The 22647-nt window shown below is 35.7% G+C and overlaps 3 protein-coding genes across 3 annotated transcripts; 2 read left to right on the forward strand and 1 right to left on the reverse strand.

The window, feature by feature from the left end:
* Positions 1-1409: 1409 nt before the first annotated feature.
* Positions 1410-12999, reverse strand: REP (Rab escort protein). Its single transcript, XM_011098793.3, has 9 exons — positions 11905-12999; positions 11011-11133; positions 7485-7584; positions 4894-4932; positions 4477-4702; positions 4327-4402; positions 3888-4083; positions 2491-2571; positions 1410-2286 (listed from the first exon to the last, which is right to left on the reverse strand). The coding sequence occupies exons 1-9, from the start codon at positions 12579-12581 to the stop codon at positions 2191-2193; spliced, it is 1614 nt and encodes a 537-aa protein (XP_011097095.1). The 5' UTR covers positions 12582-12999; the 3' UTR covers positions 1410-2190.
* Positions 13000-14321: 1322 nt separating this feature from the next.
* Positions 14322-17997, forward strand: LOC105176114 (putative late blight resistance protein homolog R1A-3). The gene is made up of 2 exons (XM_020698697.2): positions 14322-16637; positions 16764-17997. Exons 1-2 carry the CDS (start codon positions 14476-14478, stop codon positions 17806-17808), a joined length of 3207 nt encoding a protein of 1068 aa, XP_020554356.1. The 5' UTR covers positions 14322-14475; the 3' UTR covers positions 17809-17997.
* Positions 17998-19794: 1797 nt separating this feature from the next.
* On the forward strand, positions 19795-21050 carry LOC105176093 (uncharacterized). The gene is made up of 2 exons (XM_011098794.3): positions 19795-19975; positions 20140-21050. Exon 2 carries the CDS (start codon positions 20171-20173, stop codon positions 20750-20752), a length of 582 nt encoding a protein of 193 aa, XP_011097096.1. The 5' UTR covers positions 19795-19975; positions 20140-20170; the 3' UTR covers positions 20753-21050.
* The last annotated feature ends 1597 nt before the right edge of the window (positions 21051-22647 follow it).

The following is a 22647-nucleotide window of genomic DNA, read 5'->3' on the forward strand; positions in this document are numbered from 1 at the left end:
ATTTAAAATGAAAATCAACCAACATTACCAAATCAATATATATATATATATATATATATATATCAATTGATGTTTCTGTCTCTCCCCTACGTATCATATGTGGACAAAATTAATTTTGATCTTATTTGCCGTATATATTTATTTTTATAAATTAAATAGTTAATTACATTAACTTTTATTAATTATTCTTTCTCATCATTAATTTTTTATTTTTTTTAGTTTATCTTTTTATGTTAAATTCTTAATTATTTTTCATTATAAGTTACTTTTGATTTTTAACTGTTTACAATTTCTTTCAAATTTTACATCAATTAGCTTTTATAATTTAAGTAATTTTAAATAAAAAATTTTAAAACTAGGTTTTGTCCTCATATCAATTAATATATACCCTATAATATTTTTATTTATCTTCTTGAGAAGTTCTTTTTTAATAAAAAAATATAATTACTTTGTTTCTATCCTTTGATTATTCTTTTATATCCTTTTTTATTTTATTTTATTTTTAATTATTTTTTCGTGTATTATTTTTTAGATTGGTGTACGTACTAATTGCCAGTTTTGTTTAAAAGATCCTATGGCAAAAACTATAGTATTTAATATCAATGATAAGTAAAATATTATTCTTAGAACTATAGTATTTAATATCAACGATAATGAATTTACAAATTCTTTAAATTATAAACTTTATATTTATCTATTGAAATTTTATTAAATCAATTAGGCATTGGATTCATTTAAATTAATAATTTTTGTGAGTGAAGTGATATTCATAAAAATATGATCAAGTTGATATTTATAATTTAATATAATTAATAATAATTTATGCTATATTTTATATATATATATATATGTGTGTGTGTGTCTTATCCAGTTTAATAAATTTAAAGATTGTTTGGCTTATTTACTGATTGGGTAAATTTTATTCTTAATATTTTAAATTACATATTTAGAATTAATGTATTCAATATTATTTTTGCACGTTCCCCTTTTAGTGAATAACTTTCAAATCTAGAATAAAATTTATATCTCACATGAAAATTCATGTATATGACGTAATTTGCAGTGACATAATCAAGTATAGAACCAAGACAATCCAAACACACCAATCAATAGTGTTTGTTGGACTTACTTCTTCTTCGTTTAACTTCTATCTGGCAATAGAGTTAGACTATACCAAATTGCCAGAACTTCTATCTAGCAAGGAACAACCGCAAAACCAATTTTCTTTTTTGTCTCGATAACATATTTAAGTTAAATTTATTTATTTATATATTTATTGAAATCTAATATGTTAATTTATATATTTCATTATTATGCATAATGTATTTTAAAGCGTAAAAAAAATTATTTATTATATACACACAAAGATGGCGTGCCATAAGGGCTAGCATTTAAAAATAACTCCAAGCAAAGTGAATAGCTCTTCGATATTATTTTTAAATCAACTATTATTTTTACCGTTCTAAATGTCCTGTAGATTGGAAGTTTGAAACTACACAAATTTGCTTCGATTCACAAATTCATGAACGTTTCGACGAGGATAATACATGTACAGTAATTACATTACAAGTAGCCAACCTTACACAAGATCAGCTCAAATGAGGAAGTACCAATATACTACCACTGACACACAAGATGATCTTCACAGTAGATTGGAGACTACTGTCATAAAAGACACTGGTATTAAAGCCCGTTTTCTTGACCAAACATCAGCTGCACATTGGCTTCAGCAATACAAAAAGTGCAAATTCTTGAAGTGGCCTCATCGAAGGTAAGAAATTAATATACCTAGGGATTGAAATCTTTCTGAAGACCAATGATCCAAGACCGCATGCCTAAACAACTGAAAATAGCAGGATAGTTCCTGGAAGCTCGTATTGGAGGAAAGAGAATCCATGGAATTTGACAACTGTGCTAATTGAATAAGGCAGTGTAACCGCCAAAAACATCTTCCACCATGACTATGTGCACAGTCAAGCATGAGTGAGAAAGCATGGAGGCAAATTTAACTTATACCTTTTGCACCGAAATATAACTTACACCTTTCACATCTTTCATTTCCATGATTAATACTAGAGGTGACAAAATATGCAATTCACAAACTCCACTGTGCTGAGAAACAGAAGCATGTACCAGAGCTCCAGCAGGAGACAGGCTTTAAAATATCCAAACAATAACAAGAGTTTTCCTCTATGGATCTAGCTCAGAACCACCATCATCCAGATTCTCATCAGATAAGGTTGTTACAGAGAAGAATTCTGCATTAGGATATATTTCCCGAAATAGCTGCAAAAGAAACAGCACACAGGCATTATACAGATGCATAACGGAGTGGAACTCGCAAAACACCCATGTTCCTCATTCAACCCTGGGCATAGTGCAAGGAGACACTCAAATTGAGAAACTTATGACTTCACACTCCGCAGTGGGATGAAGAAAAACTACATAGACTACAAAGTCTTGGCAGATACTAAACTAGAAAACAGTTACCTTTTCCGTTGCATCCAGAAGATTATTATAGTCTAGATGCTCATCTGGCATCATTGTGCGGCTGATGGAGTCAAAAGAACCCTGGAAGGCAGCAACCAGTAAAACATCATAAATATCACAAACTAACAGAGTAAAAGTAGGGATTTCTTCACAGACACGTCGAATAAAGACCTAATAATATGATTTTTTTTTCTTTTTCTTTCTTTCTTTTCTTTTTTTTTTCTTTTTAGTTGGGCGGATGAGAGTATTTAAATCCACCAATTTGTACACCTAGACTTGACCCAAAACATGGAAATATAACTAATGGCTACATCCATATCAAGGACAAAATCGCACATTAATCATAATCTCTAGATCTCTCCCCCCCTTCATGACAACCATCCACTCTATCTTCCCCAGGGTCTGCAATTTGGCAGTGAAGTCAAACAAATTCATGCATCTCATCCACACATCGATGGACATTTACATTTATTCTGTATACAACAGAACACTCAATACCTAAGACCATGCATTAAGCCTCTCTGTCTTGCACAGCCTGCTTTGCTAGGTGCCATAAACCATGCAGCTAAAAAGATAATTTAATTATCAAAACAATCTGTGATCCTTAAAGTTCCAACAAGACACGACTTAGGCCATTAAATTGTTGGAATTCATGAAATACAAACCCTTCCTCACCACCAAACGTAGCAGGAGGGTTAGTGAAATAAACTTTTTCATGGTTTGTCCCATTCTCTTCGGTGAAGAGATTCTGTCCAATAGATAGCAATGACCAAAAAGCCGATGTCCTATCTTTGTTACTCATACTCATGACCACATTGGATTGCTAATTTCTTCTACGTTTAGAGGGAACAGATAGATGCATCTGTCTATAACAATTAAATGCAAACTTCAGAATAGCATGACAGTTCTATCATTGCTTGACTTTCAGTTTATCATTGACAAATTTTTGAACCAATAGAGGATAGCTGATGACAAGTTGGTGGCATTCACAAGAAAAAAGTGAGTCTCCATTGCTCGTAAGACGTAGGAAGATACTTCCGGTTTAGAGAGGAAATTTCACTTTAGAAAGGAAATATCAAAATCATACTCTCACAGCATTTGGATTAGCAAATTTGGGGCTGAACATTCCAAAAATAAAATTTGACACAACATCATATTGCCAAGAGGTTTTGAATTTGATAATATGCCAAATTTGCCAAATTTCAAAAATCATGTGAGGATAATTGAAGCACATAGCCAATGGGAAAAATTTTGGGAATATTACAGCAGCATATTTTGATTGGGGGAGAATTTAGAAATATTACCTCAAATACTCACTGCGAGGAAATACAGGTATACAGTAAATTCAACAAAATGAAAGAAATCATAGCAGAGAAGTTGAAGGACAAGAGACGAACCGTAGTCAGCTCTTGAATATACAAAGCATTCCAAAGCAATCTGGGTTTTTCTTCAATATGCTCACTTAAACTATCAGCGGCACTCTTTTCAGAGTTTCCAGGGGTAGGCAGAGAGAATAGTGCATTTATGGCTGCATTTATTAATTTTTTCCCCTCTTCAACATTACCACACATCGCCGACAGATAAGTCACAAACCTGACAACAAAGTGGATAATGTAATGCACATTGTATGATATTCCACATACAAACCTAAGAAATGGCTTTTCTCATAAAGTCAGTAATAAAAAATATTATCCAGAGAATCATCACAAAGGAATTTTTGTGCTAGAATGTAATTCTCAGCCAGGAATCAACCTCCAACAAAAAGTTTGTGAAACATAGAAGAGAAGAATATGATCAAATTTCAATTGATACAAAAAGAGATGGAATAAAACTTACATCCCAGAAGGGCAAACTGCAACATTTCCACTTAACTGGAGTACACGGATGGACGTAATTTGTTCTGGGTACAAAGCTGCATTGGAACAATAATTAGCAAATTGAAGATTAGTTTTCAAAATGTCAGCAAAAATGTATAAATACGCTTACATCTTGGAGGGATGAAAACCAAACAATTAGCGACTTCTGGTTTTAGAGACTTCTTTGCAATGCATATTGCCCGAGCAACCTTCTCTTTGGCATCACAAGAATTTGCCACCTGTGCAGGAGAAGGACCCAGAGTTGATGGAAACGTGAAAGACGGAGCAACAATGAGCTGAGGGCTGAATAACTCCTGACCCGAGACTAGCTTGACACCCTTATACGTACCATCATCCTGTGAAAAGTCCAAATTGGGATGAAAAGTGATATAAATGTCCTCATTGTATCAGAAGCATGCACAAATAAGATAACTGATGATGAAATGCCATAAGACATATTTTGATCCAGCACTCATGTGATGACCAGATTAGGCACCCCTCAGCCACAATTCTCTTATAAGAAACAAGACACAAAGTTGATTCAAACCTTATCCATGAGCACAGCAACTACGGGCATCCGCAAGACCTGTACAAGATATTAAATAATGGGAGCGTTAGAGTGAGAAAAGGAGAACAAAAAGAGTAGAAGGCCCAGAATCAGGCATTGGTTGTAAATGGTACAAACCTAATGGTAAAGGGAACAGCAGAAAAGCTTTGCCCATTAATTTCAAATCCATCAGCAAATATTAAAAAGTGGTGTATCCATACTTTTAAGGAAAGAGACCATAAGAGAAAAATGATCTCCAAGGAGAAGCCAAGAATCAGTCCATGGAGTTGAGAGATGGGGTAGGAAGTTTTACAAGATTAATAAATTGGTATTGGCCAAAGTAGGTGTAACTTTACAAGGTTTCACAGAAAGGTGCCTATTTTGTAGTTCTTCAGCTTTAACTGTTTAAGTACCAACATGAGGCCCAACACCCACCATCATTTTTGTTTTATGTACTTTGACCTATATGAAAGTTGACGCACTACTCAGCAACAAAGTTCACCCATGGCCACCATCAACAACTGTTGTCTCATTTATCATTTTGTGCAAGTACACATGGTTATCTTTATTACTAACTGCATGCAACTCTCTGTCTTTTAGCCAAAAACCTTCTGGCAAGCTCCTCCTGTCATATTACTTATTTGATAATTACCGATTTGATAACTCAATGCCAAATGTTCCAGACCCACTAACACATAATATCAAAGGCCCCACCACACAACTTTAACCGACACCCATTAGATAATGGAGGCAAGCAGATGGATGTAGCGATTCTCTCCATCCCTGCACAGAACCATTTTCAGAATATAAAGTACAACTAGAATGCACCTCACGATCAATTCAACTACTTTAAACAGTTATGGTTCAGAGCCAATAGCCAGTCTCTTTATCCCCTTCAATTAATCCCTTTCCTAGAACTTAATACTTCATAAAACTATAACCGACATTTTAGATCAATTCGATTATTAATTTCAAAGTCTGATAGAACACTACTCTAATACGTAATGCCTGGGTGGCAGGATGCAGTTGATTACATTTTGCTTCAAATCTTATTGATTGGAAAAACACAGCTTCAAATCTTATTAATTGGAAAAACACACAAGGAAACATAAAACAGAAAACTGAGAGGGTAGCTATTATCATCTGATCTCATTCATGAAAAAATAAAAATAATATGAATCTAAAATTGAAGAAAATATATTGATCTCTGAAATGGCAATGCCAGAAAGATTTTTTCATGTTTTTGCTGTATTTGGCAAAAAGCCTTAGAACAATTCATGGACCATTTGCTGGTAAAATCGGTGAAGAAGACAAATGGACACATAAGGATATCATGACCCATAGTCTGTTCAGCTTTTCATTTATCACCCTTGTCTTTTCTTCAGCCACTTTAAGTTTTATCATATTTCTTTCGCCAAGGGCCATGGAGAAAGGCATGACGGAGTACCCAGTTTATCATGTGCGAAAAAATAAAATTACAAGGACATCTATAATCTATAATTGTATAAAAAGACTATAAATTTCTTAGAACTAACAAGTAGTTCGCATAACCAAATGCTATCGAAATCTCAGGTTGATATGGTCTATCTCAGCCAGTTAAAACAGCAGTCACAAATTTATATATAATAACTAGGAAAGGAGCGTTGTTATTCATGTTAACTTCCCTCAGTGATGGCTAAGCTACTCAGTCCGATATGAATTAAAAAATCGTAGTGAACTTTCATTGTTCCAAAATGTCATCGACAATAAACTGATTAGGAAAACAATCTCCTCACCGAACCAACTTGAAACCCCCATACTTCACCGATTATAATTTCCTATATCAAGGCAAAGTTTCACTTTATCACTAGATCAGTGAACTCAGAACAAGTAAATATCTCAAAGCATTGTTTTTGCCACATTTGCATCTATAAATCAGAAACTTCCCCAAACTTTCAGTGAGATCAACTTTGAGAATCAAGTTTAAAGGTTATATTAATTTCTCAACTATGCATCATAGTGGATAATCTAATACACACGTGGTTGACATGAGTCATTTAATGGTAATAAACAGTGTAGCAGAATCATGTTATGGTAGGACCTTTCAAGAAGAAAACGAGGGTTGCGTGTAGGCTTATAGAGATAGGAGAAAGTAACTGATATGTCGAGAAACTCCAGAAAAGACTTCAGTTCGCAAAAACTTGAACAGAAAATTAGAAAGCAAAAACAACTGTAAATGTGTAAATATATTCATTACAGATGTGTATATAAGCATATATATTCGAATTTCATCTTTACTACTCGGTCAAAGTTCAACCAAATAACACGTATGCTCGATACATACAAACACTGTGTTGGGTCAAAGTTCCGTATTTTCAACACAATATGGATGGATGGAAGCATTTTCCAAATATCCAATGCTGCACCTAAAATTAGAAGCATGTATTATCAAGAGCTAATGCGCATAAGGGAAACAAAAAAGACTATGAAAAAGAAAGACAGTATCATCATGTATAAATAATCATAACCTCAAGCAGAGGCAGAAAGCGAAAGACAAAACGTATATTGATGGCCACAATAATCAATGATCCAAAATGTGCAACTACACTTACATAAATGCACCCCTTGACGGCAGCACGACGACAAAAAGCTTGAGGAAGTTCCCCTTGACCATAAATCGGGTATATCATAGCACCATTTGCATTAGGAAACCTAAAAAGGTTGAGCAAATGCAATTAAGGCCTGCCTCATCTTCCATTCTTTGAGTTAAGTTATAATTATTTAAATAATCACAAGCTTTGTAAAACATCCTTATGATTTGTCAATATTTATTATCTAAGAGTGCATAAAAAAATATACTGATTAGTCTGCTGCAATTATTAAAACTAAAGGGAGGGATCTTAATGTGTTAACAAGTGAACTGCCGAGCATACAGAAGAAAGAGCAAATGAACGAGATGAGATATAAGATGCATAGAAAGCATAATATGATATGGATTCATTTTACCACCCCTGATCCACAGCATTTATACTTCCTAGACAAAATTACATATTAAACATAAACACATATGCACAGCTGCAGAGCCGAAGTCACTTAAGAGAACTCAGAAGAATTATAACTCTATTATAACTACTTGATCAATGCTCACACTTCTTGAAAATGTTACAATAGCCTGCAGCGACAATTCTTAACTACTAATTGGCTTGGAAAGGGTAATTACAATTTCCCAGGATACACTAATCCTTAGATGATTCACTCTAGGTGGGAATGCCTGTTCAGTGAAGACTTTAGGTACAACATCCCCTTGTTTGTGTTTCGTACGGTTATAAGTTTGTTTGATTCCCCATTTAGCGCCTGCTTTTGAAATATATTTATAGCCTGAAAGACCATTTTCGTTCTCCATATATGAAATACCCAAATTTCTTTCAGTAAGTCATCAATTCTCCCCTTCACTATACCTAAGACCTTTCTATTACGCCCTTTTAGTTCTGCTTTACAAAATAGTTCTTCAGAAGACAAGAATTCTCCTAATAGCTACCCGACAAGACTTAACCAACAGAAAAAAAATCAGGTCCCCTTTTCTGGACAAGAATCTTAAGCAAATAAATGATGGCATTACGAAGTCAAGGTTGAGGTTAGAAGCTCCCTGGCAAGAAAGTAATCTTGACCTAAAGGAATATGTAATCAGTGATCTTAGAGCCTTTCTTCAAATTTTCCTGAGTTTCATAATGTTCAGGAGCAAAGGTACTTAGGTGATCTTTTGCAGTACATTTTTGTAATCATTATTAAGCAGGTCATCAAGTTTTATTGCTTGGTATTCAAGGGTGGTATTAGAACCAATTCGTCAGTGCTAGTTAGAATCCAAGTGTTACCTTACTAGTGCAAGTCATCTAATTTAAGGTCTACATAAAATTTTCCTATCTTCGTATTTCAATCTAGAGAATATTATCAGATATATATACTGCAGGTGGCATTGAATGCTTTATCCTTGCAAGGCTAAACACTTTCTCTTCTGCTTCTTACTCTCTCCCATCCCAATATGTACTACTTATTTTGCAATTTCCTCTTCACTCTTCAATTCTAGCATTCTAATTCCTCATTTATATAATAATTCCATGACTCATAAAGTTCATCCCTTCCCATAAATATTCAAACTAACCCAGTCAGCTCTCTTAAAATTTAAACTTTAATTTTCAGAGCAGTCACAGCTCTGAATAGTGCATGATCTAATGCAGTTTGCCAAAGGCAAGAGTGTTAAGTCCAGTCAGCTGCCACCAAAAATTCCATGTGCATTTACTTCCCACCCTGAAAGATACATCCAGCAGCTCCTGACTTATGTTGTAAATTAAATTACTGCAGTATCATGTCCGAGATTAAATTATAGCATGAAACTCCTCCAACAACATAACAAGCACGTGTTGCTTCCTTTAAACTTCATAATTTGGCCTATAGGAAACTTCTTATTACATGATCAATTGGAAATATAAATACAAGAATAACCCAAGATAACCCATTAAAAACAAAACAAGGGAAGAAATAACTCATTCCCTGGATGAAAAATTCCTTCATTCTAAATGTGTCTGAAATGACGCATGCAGCTACGTGCTTTGCAGTTTCACTCAGTCTACCCACCTCTGTGGTTCAAGTACCACCAAACCTACCACACTCATCCTTCTGCAATCTATTTCCTAGTGAGTTCAATCTAAAATATCATGAGTGCAGCAAAGACATGAAAAGCACATACTGGAAATAGTGTTTACCAAGCATGTTATTTGAGATTCCTTTGGATGTTGACTGAAATATAGGAGCACGTATGCACACCTAAAACAATGATACATGATTTTGGTTAGGGGAAACGTCTCCTACTTATTTTATCATAAATTCAAAATTAAATCTCAACTAACATTATAGCAGATTAAACTGTAGTTCGACCACTACCCACATCCACGCCATGGAGAAAAAAGAAAACGAAAACAACCGAACCACGAAAAGCAACCACGAGGTTTGTTCATATAAAAATGGCACACTAGAGATGCAAATACATGAACATTCTGCATAGGTGGGTTAAAGATGGCAACTTCATTTCAAAGAGCAAAAATATTTTGAATAAACCCTTCATGCATTGATATAAGACGGTCTCAATTGAAGTTTTCTATTAATAGATATAAGTATAGCTATTTAGAGAATCCACTGAACATAATAACCTGCATAAAAGAAAAATCAATTTAACTTTTATTGTGTACTCCTTTGTAAGAGGCAGAGGCATACCAAAGCCACTAGTAAGGTTAACACATTGTTACCTGGGCCATATGTTCAGTTGACTACAATGAACGGGCACTACAAGGTCAATGTTATGGTTGCTAGATAGGACTAGTCAACCCAAAAACTGTAATGGGAGAAGCCTCATGCAACATCACAACTTTCATGCATGCACTTCTATCTAGAATTGTCAATTGAATGAACAAGTTGAAAGCCTACTTGTTCAAACCAATATATTTCACTTAAGCTTACTTTAATTTGAGCTGGACCTAGCATGATCCATTCATTTAGGTCCGACCAATTTGTGATCCAAGTTTGAGCATCATATGGCTCAAACCAAAGCATGCTGAGCTTGTTTAGTTATTTAGGAACTACAGTAAGGTTAAGAGATTAAATTTATTTGAATAACTATAGTTAATACATAAACGCTATAAATTGAAAAATATTAACATATATTTTTTATGGAAAAATCTTCATGAAATATGTTTGGAGGAATTAGTTTAATAGATTTTATTTTACAATTTATATTGTCCTTTTAACCAAAAAAATCCCAAAATATAAACTTGTCCAAAATAAGCCCAATCTTGCAAAATGTTGTGAGCTGAGTGTGGGGTGGACCAAGAGAAAATTCTATATGAGTAGAGTGTAAACCTAGGAACATCAAGTCTATTAGTAGTTGGGCTTGACCATACTTCTATATGTTCCCTTTTCAGTAGTTTGCTGCCTGTCACAATTATTTCATCATACACGTGAAGCTGAAGTTTATGTGGAATTACTAGATTCTATTTTTCAGCAAATCATTTTAGCAGTTCTGGCAATGTAAACGTTCTTCTATGATTACATCATTCTTACATGTGAAAAAGAAAACAGAAAACTAACCTGCCAATGGACGAGTGATATAGTGCCAAATGATTTATCCCACTTTTAGTATTGATAATATCTTTGCAAACCTCCAAGTTGTCCTGATCATAATTAGCCAGTGCTATCGCATACAAAATAATCCTGGAGGACAAAAGTTTCAGGTCAGGAAGAACACAAACCCAAGAGGGAACCAATCAGCCAGGAATTACCAACAACTAGGAATTACCAACAACTAGGAAATTCAAACATATGCCTGAACATATCAGTAATCATCATAATGATTGCTGCAAAACATACAAAGAACCAACTAACTAAACAACCTCACCGTTTCATGACCCTTGAAGAAAATCCTAATGAAAACTTCCCACAAGAAAAGTCATTTTAATACTTGTTTTGAGTTTTTCAAACCATAAACACACAATTTGACCCTAAGTAATCAATTTAGGAAACAATTTCCAAGATACAGAGACAAGTATTTGCTCACTAAGTTCGTAATTTTCACATAATAAGTTAGAGTAACACATTCTAATGTTACTCCTAGAACATAACTACGTAATCTAAAACCACAGTTTTCAGATTTTGATTGAAGAAATACAAAACACACTACACGATTAACTGATTAAACAAATTCAAGCAATTAAATTGAGGATCAGCATTCGTCCATGTACGAAATCAGAACACATCAAAAGGACAAATATGAATATTAAAAACTGAGAATTGTCTAATCAAGCATACAAGACTGCACAAAGCATAACACGCTATTACAAAAGAACAAAAAGTATATTAAAATTGAAGAGGCAAAGCAATTTACACTAAAAGAATATCAGTAATCAAAAACAAAAGAACAAACAAGAAAATAAGAACCCTCACTAACAGAAAAAAATAGAGAAAAGGTGAAGAATTGATCTGTACGATTTTAGCTTCTGCGACAACCCCATTTTGGTCAAAAACTCCACAAATGGACTCTCCAAATCCTGTTCAGGTATCTTATCCTCCTCACTTTCGTTCCCAAAATGCCCCTGTACGAGCTTGAAGAACTTCATTAATTGATTTTTCTCAGATAAGGACAGACTCCGATGCTTAAAGATAGCACTCCGGCTGTCAGGCACATTCTCCAATTTGCCCTCCGCGTCGCTCACATAGCTGGCATCCACACTCTTGAACTCCATGTACTGATTAATTCCCGTCTTGAGAATCAAATCAATGATTGAATCCGAGCAGAAGAAGAAGCGAGGACCTGCCAAGTCAAGGTTGAATTTTCTGGAGTTGTCGATGGGTTCAGATGAGTATGTGTTGATTTCCAGCGCGGAGTAGAGAGGGCGAGTCACGAGAGAGATAGAAGCATGATCACTGGAGGTTTCGGGTGGTTGAGATTGGGGTCCGGATTGGGATTCAAGGAAAGACACTAGGTCGTTGAGGGGGAGGGATGCATAGTGGGTACCATAAAATGGGTTAGGATCGAGGTGTAGGACGGTTTTTCCCGCCGCAGACGCAGCTGAGGCAATGATGGATTCCGGGAGGCCGGTGCCGACGACGATTAGGTCGAAATTAGAGGGCTCGATGGATGGGTAAGACGTAGTTTCCTCCATCGGCGAGACGCGAACAGATGGACTTTCGGTGCTCAATAGCAAGTGAAGCTTATGCACTTAAAAAATCGGCGGAAGGTTGGGGATTTGGGGTTGAGCCGCAATATCATATAGATGCAGTGGAGCGAACGAGATGTCGGCCGCTATAACGGTTTCTCACTGCTACTATACCTCCGAATGATGGCGGGTTGAGAGCTTTGTCTGCGCGTACGAGAGGCAGAAGGTGGTGTGTGAGTGGTTTTGAGTGGCAGGTGACGGCGGTGGTGGAATGCTTCTTTGAACAGTAAGGAGAAGAGGAAAGTGGGAGTGGAATGGTTCATTATACAATTGGGAGTGTATAAGTGAAAGCACGAGTCTTACAACTGGGAACAAAATGGCGCACTCGTTTTTCCCCAAGGCCATGTTTACTACCCACATTAGGAATAATCTCGCCAAGAAATGGGATTTTCATCTACATTAGCTTCAATATTTTAAATACATCTGTTGTTCAGTTGGGTTAGGATTAGTTTTTCGATAATCTTAAATAAGCCGTTTACTGATGTATATTAATTTCATATGTTTTTACTTTTTGCCCAATATCCCGTTATTTATATTTTGATGTGACATTTTCTTGCCTAGTAGACCCCAACTTCTTTCGCTCTTTCTCGTTACCTTTGTAGTGAATTCATCCCTGGTGGAAGTCCCCTTGCATGTTTTCAAGTATATGTATTATTAGTGGTGGTCGGATGTAGTACGGTAGGTGTTGTTGAATTGCAGTATTTTTCCTTCCAATTTAAAACATTGGCTTGCATATTTGTCTTGTGGAGTGCAAGAATTTGGACATTGTAGAAAGCCGATCCCTTTTCCTTGTTGTTGCCAGCCTCTATACAGACTTCATCCATCTTCTGTTGGAGGTGTATGAAATTGATTTTTGAAAAATCTTCTACCCAACCCTTACCCTGCTTTACCTTTATTGCGTTTATTTATAGTTGTGAGTCGAATGTTTCTCGGCTACGCAACTTCAACTTGTAATTTCTTTCCATCCCTCGGAAACTGTTGTGTATATAAAAATATAGGTAGCAATGCACCTGTAATGTGGTCTTCCCACCCTACCCATACCTCAAACTTCCATATTATGTTGTGTTGTGATGGAGCATTGCATTTCAGTTTTGATCTTACATTTCAATATACAATTCGGAGATTAGTATTGTAAATAGGTATTGTAAAAATACCTATTAAGTAGGTCATTTAATAAGTTATTAGTATACAAGAATGATTAATTGGTACCTATTAAATTAAATGAACCACAATTTGACCAATCATACTTATCACCTTCTTTATTTATTTTATTTTGCAATATTTATAAAGTAAACATAAATTTATTCAATACCATTTGAGAGTCGTACAAATTAATTTTTTTTTATGGACAAAATAATTACTTAATATTAAGCTAAAAATAATTATGAATGAGGTTATTTAATAAGTTATTAATATATAAGAATGATCAATTTGGTACCTATTAAATAAAAGTGTTGGTGCAGTCATGCACGTTCGTATTGTTGTTTTATATGTGAGTTCGATCTATCTAATGAAAATATCATATTTAAACTTTATGATGTGCAAAATTCTTCGAGCCAACGAGAGTTATGAACCGTCCGACGAGAGTTGGTTTAGGGTCTAACGAGCTTCTTTGTTTCAAAAGATATTGATCTGAACACTATTTGTAACCTAAATGAAAGAAAAAAGGAAAAAAAGAAACACTATTTGAAACCAAAGCGTTGACTTCTCATCATTTGAACTCATCCACTCTGATTACAGTGCTTTCCCAGTTTTTTCCATCTCTTTGTGTCTCATTGCGTTTCAATCTTTACTTTGGAGCCTCTCCATTTACTATATTCACATCATCTAGGGGAGAGAGATGGCTCCTTCTATCAAGAATCTGTCGGGCTATTTGAGAAGCCTGAGTGGAATGAGGGTTCAAGAAAGTGAATACGTTGATGGGGATCTTCCCTGGAACGCATCACAGCTTTCAGCTGTTTTCTGCTATGTGATAAAGTTCTGCTCCAACTCTGAACATGATGCACTTAGTCACAAAATAAGAGCTCTGGATGAATTGGCTTCAGATTGCATCTTTGGCTCAAACTCTGAAGTTTCCAGGAATTTTTCAGAGATGGTTGCTTCAATCATGCCAGATCTTCAGAAGTTCTTCGTGGTTCCGAAGTTTTCAGATACCAGTCTCCAGGGAAATGAACTTGTAATCAGCTTCGTCAACTTCCTCCTTCAAGTACTAGATTGTAAAACTGATCCGAATATCCCAGGTGACGATCTGATTGGCACTCTTCGACAGGAGCTGAAATTTCTTGTCACCGTTCTCGGTGATAGGCCGATGCTCATCTCTGACCTTCAGGAAGTCAAGACTCTCTTGGAAGAATTTGAGGCTGTGGCCGATGAAGCTGGAAAAGTAGTTTTTTCCAGTTTTTTTGTCATGGATCGAGTCATAGCCAGCAGCACGAATGCAGGGCTCCAGATTTTGTTGGGAAAGATTGAGCTTTTGAATGCTGAGATTAAAGAGCACTGCGTCAAATTCTCAAAGCTGGAGAGTTGCATAACCCCGCAGACTGCTGTGGATTCTCTCTTCATTGTTGATTCTGTCCTTGATGATATGAAGCAAGTAATGGATGCCAAAGCTGACTTAATTGATGACCTGAAGGATCATATTAGAATTCTCCATGAGGATTTGATGTTCTTGAGATCTATCCTCAAGGATATAAAACAGCAGAACCCTGAAAAGGTTGAAGAATCCAAAGAAGCTGTGAAGCAAGTCGGGGATTTGGCTTGTGAAGCTGAATATCTCATTAGTTCGTTCAAAGCTGGAGATCTTCCTGTATGGTATCTCACCCTCAGGCTCCCTGATGTTGTCAAGAACATTAACCTTATCAGGGCTGGATTTGGAGAAACAAAGAAGAACTGTGACGTTGAAGTGTTTAAAGTTGCTGAAGATTTTAGTGCAACAGTATCATTACAAGACACGACGAGTCCTACAGATGATAGCACCGTGGTGGGATTTGAGAAAGATGCAGACGAAATTCTGGATCAACTAATAGGACAAACGGACAACCTTCAAATTATTACAATCTGCGGCATGCCTGGACTTGGTAAGACAACTCTAGCAAAAAAATTGTACAATGATCTTGACAGCCACTTTGACAAATGCGCATGGTGTGTTGTTTCTCAAACGTATCAGAGGAGAAGTCTGTTGACTGGCATTTTGAGTTCACTAAGAGAGGTCGACAGGGAAACAGCCTCGAGCATGGACGATGCAAAGCTGGGGGAACGGTTGCATAAAACTTTAAAGAACAGGAGGTACCTAGTTGTCTTGGATGACATATGGGATCCAATTGTTTGGGATGATTTGATGAGATATTTCCCAGATGATGGAAATGGAAGCAGAATAATGTTCACCAGTCAGATTAAAGATGTGGCTCCGCCTGATAGCGTTATTCACCCGCTTCGTCTCTTGTCACATGATGAATCTTGGGAGTTGTTACAGCTGAAGGCATTTAAAGGAAAGCCTTGCCCTCATAATCTGATGAACATCGGTAAGAGAATTGCTGGGCTTTGCAATGGACTACCTCTTATAGTAGTCGTTATAGCTGGAATTCTCGCTAATAAGAAGGAAGAAACCGAGTGGAAAAAAGTGGAAGAAAGTTTAGGCTCCTACATCTTTGCTGATCCAGAGGATCGCATGAAGAAACTAGAACTCAGTTACAAACATCTTCCGGATCACTTAAAACCATGCTTCCTTTATTTTGGAGCATTCCCTGAAGACGCTGAGATCCCGACTTGGAAGTTGATCTCATTATGGATTGCTGAAGGATTTATAAAGGAAGAAGAGGAGAAGCTCCCAGAGACAACAGCAGAAGAATACTTGGTGGACCTGATCGACAGAAGCCTGGTAATAATTGCCAAACGTAAATCCAGTAACGGAGTCAAAGCTTGCAGCATCCATGATCTACTGCGTGAATTGTGCTTGAGAAAAGCTCAAGAAGAAAACTTCCGGCAATTGGCTAAAGTTAAAGAGTAAGTATTCGACTAATCCCTTTGTTTTCACTGATGATGAGAAATTACTTGACACTTAAATTCCTCTCGTGATTGTTGCTCTGGTTATGCTTTTTATAGTTATGGTTCTTGATTCTTTTTCTTTAGTGACATATGGATCTACGATAAGCACCGTAGCAGCCCCTCTTCATATCCATCTCTGTCAAGACCTTATGGCCTACACCTTGAAGAATTTCTGCGCCATCTTTCGGATCCATCCTGTTTACCGAGCATGAAACTTGTTAGGGTCCTGGATGTATCCAGCAGAACGTTGGACAAATACGAAGAGGAAAGAATTCCACTGCTTCGTGACTTGAGGTACTTGGGAGCTGGTCGCATACCATCATCCATAAGCAGCTTTTGGAAACTGGAATTTCTTCGTATTGCAAGCGGAACGGTGGTCACTATACCCTCTGACCTCCTGGAATTTGTAAGGTTGAGATATGTTCACATTGCAGCCCAAGCAAAGTTTGACAACGACTGCCGTGTTTCAAAAACAAGCAACCTGCGCACACTTTCCTTTGTTCGGATCTATAAGCTCGAAGATGAAGATATCTTGAGATATTCTCCCAATCTCCGCAAACTCAAATGCATATGCCAACCGTTATTGGTCCACAGGACTGCTGGAGCCTACCGCTATCCTGATCTCCGCTTCCTTGGCCAGCTTGAATCACTCAAAATGGAGTTCCAGAGTAGTTTCAGAAGCGAATACACGGAGATCAACTTCCCCACAGGTATCAGAAAGCTTAATCTATCTAAAATCATGCTGCCTTGGGAGAAAATCTCCGTGATAGGCGAACTGCCAAACCTTGAGGTGCTCAAATTAGCATCCGATGCCTTTGAGGGGCAACGGTGGAGGACGAGAAAAGGTGAGTTTCAGAATCTTAGGTTCTTGAAACTGGATAGGATGAAGTTCTCGCGATGGAACGTTGCTTCTAGCAGGCATTTCCCTAAACTTGAGAGATTGGTACTGCATAAATGCTACAATCTGCTGAAGATCCCTTCTCAGATCGGCAACGTTCCGACTCTGCAGATGATTGAGGCGCATTCTTGCGGCATCTACGTGAGAAACTCTGCTCTGAGAATTAAGGAAGAGCAAGAGGAATATGGAAATGAAGAGCTCAAGGTGGTCATCACTGGTGATATGTGGTAAAAGAGCATGCATGCCTTTAGTTGTTCTTTGCAAGTCCTAAGAATTTGATTCTTGAAACATGTATTATTAGGATGTTCTTCTCCTCTTGTCTTTGTTGTGCTATTTCAGTACTCATGGTCAGTTTGAATTCTGCTAAAAATAAAGTTGGAATGGTCTGTTGCATTAAATAACTGATAATAAGTTACTTAACCTCTGATAAATCAACTTAATTATATGAATTTCTAAATTTTTTGGGGGAATATGATTATAATACCCAATATAAATATCGCAAATAAAACATAATAAAAGAGGAGCCATAAAATATTCATTTAAAGTTTAATAGGTGGACAACTTTATCAATAATTATTCTCTTATGGAAATAGGGGGTTTTAAGGATTAAAGGCAATTTTCTTCCATTCTCGTTTATTTTCAGCCAATCACAATGCAAACTTTTTTCGGTGAGTGACTCAACTTTCCGACTAAATTTGTACCAAAATTGAGATTTTTTCAGTTTTACGGGACCAAAATGGAACCCTAGTAACTTAGGGGACTAAAACGAGAATGGCCTGAAGTGGGACGAAAATTGCCTTTAAGCCGGATTTTGATTACACTTAAACTCCCTCTGAAAATGCGAAATTAATCTTTCCCTAATTTTGTTTTTTGAAATTACATTTATACTCCCAAAATGTAATTAACCCTATTGAAGAACTTAATTAATAATTATTCTAATTGTCTTACCCATTATAGCCTTATTAAATAACTTATTGTGTTTCTACTAATTAATTATAAGGTTATAATGGGTAATTCAAAAAAGGTACAAGAATTTTTTTGAGCCATTCATACTTTTTTAATAATATAATAATAATAAATATAATATAAATAATAATAGTAACATAGTAGTACATGTTTCAAATAATAATATCAAAGGAAACAAGCACAACCTTTTTATGGGCATTACCAAGCCTCACAAAAATTTAGGTGGGAAACATACACTAGATTATTTATCTACCTATATCCATATTTATATTTATTTATTTCAATATAAAAGAAAAACATAATGAAAGGAAATTAAAAATATGAAATGAAAACTCACAATACAAAGACAGAAAATAATAATTTGTATACAATAATATTTGTAAGTATGAAGTTAAAGAAAAATGTAAAAAATATCGACCGGAACGAATACAAGTATTCTAAAATGTACTTAAAACAATTGATAGTAAAATATGATTGGCATAATTATAGGACACTGCAATATAAATATTCATATTACTATACATTCTAGTAGATTCAAAATTAATTAGTATTAGCATCATCCAAAATATATATATCAATAAATTTGAAAATAAAAGATTCAAATATAATAACAAAAATATATAATTCAGGGCGATAATATTACAAAAACTAAAACCTAACAACAAACAATAAAAAATAGTTTTCAAATAAAATTAAAATATGCATTATAATGCAAAATAATTGAAAATGGACTAAATTACTCATTTTAAAGTTGTTAACGAGTAAAATTATCTTAAATTTGTTCAGATCTGGACGGGGGCAAGATTTGCCACATTTTTTAAAGCTACGGGACATATTTTGCCAGGGTCTAAATTACAGTTCTTAAAATGCAACCCCCCCAAGTCACGGGCCAGTCTTTGCAATTAACCCTCCAAAATATATATATCAATGAATTTGAAAATACAAGATTCAATTATTAGTAATAAAAAATATAATATAGAGAGAGGGATAATGCTACAAAAACTAAAACCTAACAACAAACAATAAAAAATAACTTCAAATAAAAATAAAACAAAATTCTCATTAAATCAATGTTACTTGTCAAAAAGAACTTTCTATACATGCATCGCATATGAACGTTGCTAGTTAGGAGATAATTGTAGGACAACCCTCGTTTCTAGGCAATATCTCTTTGGCAAAGATGTGTGTATTATAACTAACGCATAAAGTACACGAGATTGAAGTTAAAACTAATCAAAAGAAGTACAAATTGATATGAATCTGTTGATAGGAAAATGGTCTTGGGAAGAATGTTGGCAAGAAGAACCTCTCCTTAGGCAAAGGCCTTTTATAAAATGGGTTCTAACCTCATTTACGTATTAATATTTCCATCTTCTAATCTCTAGAAGAACACCATTTGTTTGGTCCAGCCTTCTGCATTGATTGATTTCAGGTGATGGCTTTGAATTTATCTCAAATCACTTTCTTTATTGTTTGTTTCTGATCAAATCACATACTTTTCATTCGACTTTTTCTCACATTAGAACAAATTAGGGACACCCTTTGATCATTCTTTGGTCTGATTGTTGATCTAAACAAGATTTATTCAACTTTCAGCACAAGAATCAGAAAACAAAAAGACAAGAAAATGGATTTGTTTCGTCAAGCGAAATCAGTCAGGCTCATAAGCCACAAGGACAGATACCTTATAGCTGAAGAAGACGGCGAAACGATCTACCAAGACACCGAGCCCATAAGCCAAAGCAGCGAAAAATCAGCCAAGAACGCCGTATGGATAGTTGAATTCGTGGAAGGGAAAGACTTCATCCGGTTGAAAAGCTGCTTCGACACGTATTTAACAGCCTCAAGCACACCATTACTTCCAGGGGTTACAGGAAAAAAGGTGGTTCAAACATCGCCAACCTATTGCGATCCTGCAACGGAATGGGAACCCTTGAGGGATGGAATGCAAGTAAGGCTGAAATCATTCTGGGGCAACTTTTTGCGCCCTAACGGAGGCCTTCCCCCATGGAGAAACTGTATCACGCACGACATTCCCCATCGTTCCACAACTCGCAACAAGTTGTTGTGGGATGTCGAGGTGGTCGAGAAACGTCCTCTGGAGGTCAAGCAACACGCTAGTAAGTTCAATAGAACGAGATCAAGATCTTATTCTGTGTCAATGACTTCCCAGAGACAAAATGTGGCCAAGTCTCAAGAAATCTTTTAAACAATATCATATCGACAGATGGAAGTTTTCTGAATGTCGGGTGCGATTTCTATCCTACAACAGTATTGCTAAACTCATTTTATAAGATGGACAAGTTAAGGGATGTTTGCTTTCCTTCAACCAAAGTACACATCGATGGAGGAAGCCGATGAGAATTTTCTCTTTGAAGCATTTTGTATAAGGTGCAGATTGCTATATGTACCTTAAAAAGGCATTAGAAAATTAGAGTTGTGTTGTCAAATTGATGAATTGCATGGGTCATGCATGTAATCCAATTTGGACCAATTCAAGAAAGTGAAATAATAATGGATGTTCTTTATGGTTGGTTGTTATTATAAAAGCAAAATCAGTCTTCCCTTTGATCAATCAGTTGAAAAGCCTTAAAGTATTAAAGTCGAAATCCATATTTATATCTAAATGTGTGCATGTATAAATGCCATTATATATAATTGTATGAGCAACTCGAATATTTTTCCTTTTTGAAAATAATATAGTGATGCATGTTATAAACATAGACGATAATTCGTGTTTTAATTATTAAAACTAATTTTTTTTTTAATTATCTAGTTTGTCTTGACACCAAAATTTAGTATATATTTCTTATTTTTGCCTACAAAAGTAACTATTAAAAGTTTGTAATGTCAGATCATGAATTGGTTCAACTAAGATAATATTTTTTGTCGGAAAAGAAACAAATTTATCTTGGAAAGTAACTAACACCTTTTCTTGCACTAAAAAAAAAAACGATTTGGAATGGAAAATTTGAAGTGGGCAATTATATTTGAAATGGATCTTCAATGTTGATGTCATCTAACTTTCCAGGTGAATTTTCATATTTTTGTAACCGGACTCATTCCAATTATTTTATTTTATTTAGTTTGTGAGCTTTAATTATCCATAAAATGCAATAATAATATATAATTATAATGCGACAAAGATGACAAAAAATAAATAATATCATGTTCCAATATCCATCTAAAAAATAAATTTTACATTCTTAATACGTCATTTCCTCATCCTTGAATTAGATTTGTCCAAAACTTCAAAACATGTAAGATAGTGTCAGTCTGATCGTATCTAACGGTCTGATTTAATATCGTATAATACGACTGAACGAAGCATCCATCTAAAAAATTAATCTTACATTTCATATATAATATCTCAACATCTGTAAACCCGATTTATCCAAAACTTTAACACATCTGAAATTATATCAGTTTGGTTATATTTAATGGCCTAATTTGAAATGAATGATTCGGCAACACCCCCACAGAATTCACAGCTCGACAGGCTGCCAAAGCAAATGGAACTTTTCTCCAAATGCTACAAGAAGAAGGCCAACGATAATTGAAGTGGGCGTAGGACAGAGAAAGTTGCGGTAAGTACATCAAAATGAAAACACTTTGATAATCATTTATACTTTTACTAACTAAATTTGTCTTATTTCAGGAGATCTTCCAGTAGTTGTTGAAGGACTAGCAGGCCCAGACACCCGCTGATGGGCATGTTCCTACTGCTTCAGCAAGCTTTGTGGCCCAGATGACGGAGCAGCTGTGAATCACGATAGTTGGTGACCCAAACAAGGGATGCGTATTCAGTTTGAGTTCAGCTGTGCATATGCCTTTTATTGGAACATGATATAGGACTGCGCCACTGCATCATCATTGACCACAGATCTAGAGACCCTCAGCCTGTGGCAGCGTATGGAGAGGATGGAGGGGATGATGATGCATAGATGACACACTTACATATCCCTCCCATGTTCGAGCCTCCCCAGCCTCCATTCGATGACCTAATCGCAGTTGGCGAACCTGGTGATAACGAGGAGCAAGATGAGGAGCCTGATGGAAGAGAAACAGATTACATTGATGAAGGGAAAAATCATGCCAACAAGG

The sequence above is a fragment of the Sesamum indicum genome, linkage group LG13 (genome assembly GCF_026168435.1).
Source record: "Sesamum indicum cultivar Baizhima isolate 11 linkage group LG13, ASM2616843v1, whole genome shotgun sequence".
Classification (NCBI taxonomy): domain Eukaryota; kingdom Viridiplantae; phylum Streptophyta; class Magnoliopsida; order Lamiales; family Pedaliaceae; genus Sesamum; species Sesamum indicum.